Below are 6832 nucleotides of genomic sequence, written 5' to 3'. Positions count from 1 at the left end.
CAAAATCGTCTTCGGGTTGTAGGAGCCAGCTGCGGCTGCTAGAAGCTCATTTTTCTGGCTGCGGCTTCTGGGGCGTTTCCGCGGAGCGCTGCGAAGGAGCCGGGCCGAAAACAGCCCGTTTGTTTGGGCTCCAGCTTTTTTGGGTCAGAAGCTGTAGAAGCTGCTAAAAAGAGCCCAAACGAGGTACTATGACAAGTTACTTGCTAGCTTCTGCTTAACATTTTTTTGAGAAAACGCAAAGTCATGTACTGTATCCCTCCCCTCTCGTAGGCCTGTACTGCTGGCCACCCTTTCTGTGCTGCTTTACATTTGCACCGAAGTCTGTAAAACATAACAACAACAACAACAACAAAGCCTTTAGTCCCAAACAAGTTGGGGTAGTCTAGAGGTGAAACCCATAAGATCTCGCAACCAACTCATGGCTCTGGCACATGGATAGCAAGCTTCCACGCACCCCTGTCCATAGCTAGCTCTTTGGTGATACTCCAATCCTTCAGGTCTCTCTTAACGGACTCCTCCCATCTCAAATTCGGTCTACCCCGCCCTCTCTTGACATTCTCCGCATGCTTTAGCCGTCCGCTATGCACTGGAGCTTCTGGAGGCCTGCGCTGAATATGCCCAAACCATCTCAGACGATGTTGGACAAGCTTCTCTTCAATTGGTGCTATCCCAACTCTATCTTGTATATCATCATTCCGGACTCGATCCTTCCTCGTGTGGCCACACATCTATCTCAACATACGCATCTCCGCCACACCTAACTGTTGAACATGTCGCCTTTTAGTCGGCCAACACTCAACGCCATACAACATTGCGGGTCGAACCGCCATCCTGTAGAACTTGCCTTTTAGCTTTTGTGGCACTCTCTTGTCACAGAGAATGCCAGAAGCTTGGTGCCACTTCATCCGTCCGGCTTTGTTCGATGGGTTACATCTTCATCAATACCCCCATCCTCCTGCAGCATTGACCCCCAATACCGAAAGGTGTCCTTCTGGGGTACCACCTGGCCATCAAGGCTAACCTCCTCACACCTAGTAGTACTGAAACCGCACATCATGTACTCGGTTTTAGTTCTACTAAGCCTAAACCCTTTCGATTCCAAGGTTTGTCTCCATAACTCTAATTTCCTATTTACCCCCGTCCCACTATCGTCAACTAGCACCACATCATCCACAAAGAGCATACACCAGGAGATATCTCCTTGTATATTCCTTGTGACCTCATCCATCACCAATGCAAAAAGATAAGGGCTCAAAGCTGACCCCTGATGCAGTCCTATCTTTATCGGGAAGTCATCAGTGTCGACATCACTTTTCGAACACTTGTCACAACATTATCGTACATGTCCTTGATGAGGGTAATGTACTTTGTTGGGACTGTGTTTCTCCAAGGCCCACCACATGACATTCCGCGGTATCTTATCATAGGCCTTCTCCAAGTCAATGAACACCATATGCAAGTCCTTCTTTTGCTCCCTATATCTCTCCATAAGTTGTGTACCAAGAAAATGGCTTCCATGGTCGACCTCCCAGGCATGAAACCAAACTGATTTTTGGTCACGCTTGTCATTCTTCTTAAGCGGTGCTCAATGACTCTCTCTCCCATAGCTTCATTGTATGGCTCATCAGCTTAATTCCACGGTAATTAGTACAACTCTGAACACCCCCCTTGTTCTTAAAGATCGGTACTAATATACTCTGTCTCCATTCTTCTAGCATCTTGTTTGCCCAAAAAATGAGGTTGAAAAGCTTGGTTAGCCATACTATCGCTATGTCCCCGAGACCTTTCCACACCTCAATGGGGATACAATCAGGGCCCATCGCCTTGCCTCCTTTCATCCTTTTTAAAGCCTCCTTGACCTCAGACTCTTGGATTCGCCGCACAAAACGCATGCTGGTCTCATCAAAGGAGTCGTCCAGTTCAATGGTAGAACTCTCATTCTCCCCATTGAACAGCTTTCGAAGTACTCCCTCCATCTATGCTTAATCTCCTCGTCCTTCACCAAGAGTTGGCCTGCTCCGTCCTTGATGCATTTGACTCGGCCAATATCCCTCGTCTTCCTCTCTCGGATCTTGGCCATCTTATAGATGTCCCTTTCACCTTCCTTCGCGCCTAACCGTTGGTAGAGGTCCCCATATGCCCGACCCCTTGCTTCACCAACAACTCTCTTTGCGGCCTTCTTCGCCATCTTGTACTTCTCTATGTTGTTTGCACTCCTATCCAGGTATAGGCGTCTGAAGCAATCTTTCTTCTCTTTAATCGCCTTCTGGACATCATCATTCCACCATCAGGTATCCTTATCTTTGCTTCTCCTTCCCCTGGACACTCCAAACTCCTCCGAGGCCACCTTACGAATGCAAGTCGCCATCTTCATCCACACATTGTCCACATCCCCTTCTTCCTCCCAAGGGCCCTCCTTAATGATCCTCTCCTTGAACGCCTGAGCTACCTCCCCCTTGAGCTTCCACCACTTCGTTCTAGCGACTTTGGCACGCTTATCCCGCTGGACACGAATCCGAAAGCGGAAGTCAGCAACCACCAGCTTATGCTGGGGCACAACACTCTTTCCAGGTATCACCTTACAGTCTAGGCACGCACGCCTATCTTCTCTTCCCGAGAGGATGAAATCAATCTGGCTAGAGTGTTGGCCACTACTAAAAGTCACCAGATGTGATTCTCTCTTTCTAAAGAGGGTGTTGGCTACAATCATGTTGTAGGCTAGAGCAAAGCTTAAGACATCTTCTCCTTCTTGATTCCTGATGCCATAGCCAAAGCCCCCATGCGCCCCTTCAAAACCTGTGTTAGATGTACCCACGTGGCCATTGAGGTCTCCTCCTATGAAGAGCTTCTCACCAATCGGTACACTCCTAACCATGTCTTCCAGGCCTTCCCAGAACTCCTTGGTGTTCTCATTGTGGCCTACTTGCGGGGCATACGAGCTGATAACATTGAGAACCAAGTCCTCAACTACCAGCTTGACCAGGATAATCCAGTCCCCACGTCTCTTGACGTCTACCACTCCATACTTGAGGCTCTTGTTGATCAAGATGCCTACGCCATTTCTGTTTGCAGCCTTCCCCGTGTACCACAGCTTGAAGCCGGTATCCTCCACCTCCTTCGCCTTCTGTCCTCTCCATTTGGTTTCTTGGACACAAAGGATATCAACACCTCTCCTCACCGCTGCATCAACTAGCTCCCGAAGCTTCCCTGTCAGAGACCCTACGTTCCAGCTACCTAAGCGAATCCTCCTAGGCTCGGCTAGCTTCCTTACCCTTCGCACTCGTCGAGTCAAATGCGAAGACCCTTGCTCATTTTCCACTACATCCGGGTGCCGATGTAGCGCGCCACTAAGGATGCGACGACCCGATCCTCGCTCACTCGCCACCGTATCCGGATCAAGATACGGCGCACCACCTGGGGGGTGACGGCCCGGCCCTTGCCCATTTTCCACCACACCCGGGCTCCGATGTGGCGCGTCGCTGAGAGGGTTACGCCCCAACGAAAATCTTTTGGGTTTCATCTCCATAAGAGTGGCTGAGTTTTTACGTTGGCTCGCCAAGCCTATCACAACCCTCCTCCTTTACCCGGGCTTGGGACCGGCTATGTTGAGACAACATAGGCGGAGTTGAAGTCTGTAAAACATGATTGGATTTTTTTCTTTGATGTTTAAATAACAGTCGGATTACTCATATTTACATAGGCATAGCACCTTTCCATCCTAGAACTGCATTGAAGGTCGATACAGAGCATTTTCAACTCTCACTTTATTAACATTGTTACGAAACCTGTTTTGGATGGGCTTGTCTCTTGTCCTCTTGTCAGTTGCATCACTTATGCTCGAACTTTGCTTCACTAGTCTTTTGTCACTTGTACTAATGGGGATACGTTTGTCCCAATTGAATTCTAGGTAAGATCAGCAGCATGACTAGTCTTTTCTTAACGATTTATATACATTCTAGCAGGATTCGGGTTGCGATGACCAAGAACTCCATGCTTTGAGTTAATGGTTGATTGGCTGCATTTATTCAAGCATGAGATCCAAATATCTGTAGACTGTTTACTGGCTAAAACTTGCATGGAAGTTTTGAGTTTGATCAGGCTCTGGCATACAGTTATTTTTTTAGCTTCTCCTGATTTGCTCGGCTGTAAATACTTTTGCTTCCTGAAATTGTTAAATAATGGGTTTGCTGTTTGGTTAGAAGGGTTATATTTGATTGAAACTTTGATCATCTTCGGCCCGAGTTAGATGACATTTTAGACAGATGTTGTGGTTTCTAAATAGGTACTGTTTCGTGTTTCCGAGGTAGTGTCTTTGTGAAATGCCTGTAAAAGACAGGATTTCCTACCAGTTTTCTCCGACATCTGCATGCTTTCATTTTTCTGTGTATCTTAGACCCGCATTAGGCTTTTGATCTCATGAAACCATGGGTGCAACAACCTTGTAGAATAAGAGGTGGTTGGTCATGATAATAGAGGCTGGTGGGCTGTGAGTTCGTGCCGTATTAGGAAAGGTCAAAGATCTAAACATCCACTGTATAAGGATAATATGTATCTATGCTTGAGACAAGCTTGAAAAATCAATCTGTTCTCTCATCTCAACCATTGTCTACCCCATCCTCTGTAACCTTGTACCTGGCTATCTTCTGTAGGGTAGTTATCCTGTTATTGATCTAGGTTCACAATGTTTGTGAATTCTGCTGTTTGGGTGGCTATAGAATCAGAATTGGATTTTGAAGCCCAATACTATGGTCTGTGCCGAACAACGAGGACCAGTAAGGAGTTTGACCCATCCGAATTGTATGGAAACAGTCATCCTTCATTTCCTTTGTCTTGCATAGTGAATTCCCGTGTAACCACTGTCGCCCTGGCTCCCGTTTACCCACCGCTGCTGGTGACCTTCTGTCGACCCACCGCCACCGTGAGATCGTATCAACCTTCCGCTGGCAAGGACCTCAAACCCGCCACCTTTGGAGACCTCCTTCCCTGTCACCGACATCGTATCCTCTTCTTCATCTTGACCGGTGCTACATCCTCTACTTACCTGCAGCTGGTGTCGTACCCTCTTCTACTTCTCCCCCGCCGTTTATTGCCCCCTCTTGTTCTTTCAGTCCCAGGCACGGCCCAAGGTTTATAAGGCGGTAAGGCCTCTAAAGTCGATCAACCCCCGCCTTACCACCTAATGGAGGCTTAAGCGCCTAAGGCAAACGAAACGCAAGGTGCTGTCAGGTCGCCTTACTGCTTAGGTGAGGCATCGCCTTATGGATAAAAACCATGGTGCGGCCACATCCCGACGCAATAGAAGGTGCAGAGTCTGTGATATCTAAATCCGAGGATGCTGCATGCTATCCAGTGAGCTCGAGATGGCTTCTCCAGATCTCCACCTTCGCCCCTCCACCCCCCTCCCCCTCCCCCTTACATTGAACTCTCATGAGGAAGAAGAAAGAAGTTCCCAGTCTCTATTGGTAGAAGGTGAGGTAGCTGGAGACCCATCCGGGTCCTGCGAGGTTTGCTAGAATTGATGGACCTCCGTATCCATGTCTTTAACTCTCACGAGGAGGAAGAAAGAAGTTCCCAGTCTCTACTGGTAGAAGGTGAGGTAGCTAGAGACCCGTCCGGGTCCTGTGAGGTTGCTGGACTCAAGTGATACTGTTGTAGGGCAGCAAAAGGGATGCAGAGCGGCGCCCGATCCGCCCCGCTTCATAGTCAAAGTAGATCGACTTAGTTATAATCTTTCTGGTTCAGCTTTAGTTCAGTTTGAACTAAATTTCTGTTTTGGCGGGCTTATGCGGGATGCCCGCTTGCATCCCTAGCAGCAACAGCCATGTATGGGAATCTGGTATTGGAACTCCAGAAGAGAGCAACATGGAGTACATACGAAGAGGAAAGATGGCACGAGTGTTTGTTTTTTACTGTTGAATTTGCTTTTCTGCTATTCAATGGGTTGAATTAGACAGTGTTTCAGAAGTATCGCTGTATCAGAATATTCAGGTTCTGAGTTGATGCATAGATCCAATGAATGTTATATTGTTTCATACTGAATTTCTTGGTTATAACTGTGATTGGAACGATGAGAACTATATACTCTCGTTTGTTATTTGCTCCAGAGAAGGGCCCCTCCTCATTTGATCTTATCTTTTTACAGCGCCCAGAAGATCCAGAAGAAGACTGAATATTGAAGGCTACAATGATGACTAACTACTTATAACATAGTGCTATTTTCATGTTTAGACCCTTCTGTACAATTGGCTGTTGTTAATTTTTTTCATCCTGTTAATTTTCTTTTCCGTTTCAGTTATTTTAACATGTTGTATAAGCACACTGAGAATATATATCCATACATTGCAATTGGATATTGTTTTACTTCTGTAGGGGGTGCTTGTGCCGTTTGGATGAGAGATATTTGTTTGGAAATTATTAGGCTTCCTTTGGTTCATAGGATAGGCATGTCATAGGAATTGGAAAATCATAGGAAATGAGTTAGACATGTACCTCAATTCCTATAGGAAAAGAGATGACATTTGATGTATAGGATGGAATTTTTCCATCAAGTCTAGGCTAATGTTTTTTTTTCCTTTGAAATGTGAAGGATTGGTTCCTATCCTACATAAGAATAAAAATCTGTTCCTGCAAACCAAAGGGCTTCAAAAGAATGTTTCTTTTGAAAATCCTATCCTATAGAATTCCTACAAAATTGCTATTACAAACCAAAGGAGGCCTTAGGATGAATTTTGTGTTTGGTTTGAGCCAAAGTCAAGCCCACCGAAAACTTGGCTAGCCAAAATATCTCTCTCAAAAACAGGCTTTAGTGCTGCACTGGAAATAAAAAAGTCTG

General features: G+C 46.4%; 1 protein-coding gene across 1 annotated transcript in view; it reads left to right on the top strand.

Annotated features, from left to right (window-relative positions):
* The window catches only part of LOC119308798 (histone-lysine N-methyltransferase ASHH3-like), a 16864-nt gene extending 10500 nt beyond the window's left edge, over positions 1 to 6364 (top strand). Inside the window, exon 11 of the mRNA XM_037584948.1 lies at positions 6143 to 6364. Coding sequence (XP_037440845.1) covers positions 6143 to 6169 — 27 coding nt within the window. The 3' untranslated portion in view covers positions 6170 to 6364. The remainder of the gene's footprint in view (positions 1 to 6142) is intronic.
* Positions 6365 to 6832: the final 468 nt, after the last annotated feature.

This window comes from Triticum dicoccoides, chromosome 5B, assembly GCF_002162155.2.
Source record: "Triticum dicoccoides isolate Atlit2015 ecotype Zavitan chromosome 5B, WEW_v2.0, whole genome shotgun sequence".
Lineage (NCBI taxonomy): Eukaryota > Viridiplantae > Streptophyta > Magnoliopsida > Poales > Poaceae > Triticum > Triticum dicoccoides.
This window is presented reverse-complemented; position numbering and strand designations above follow the sequence as displayed.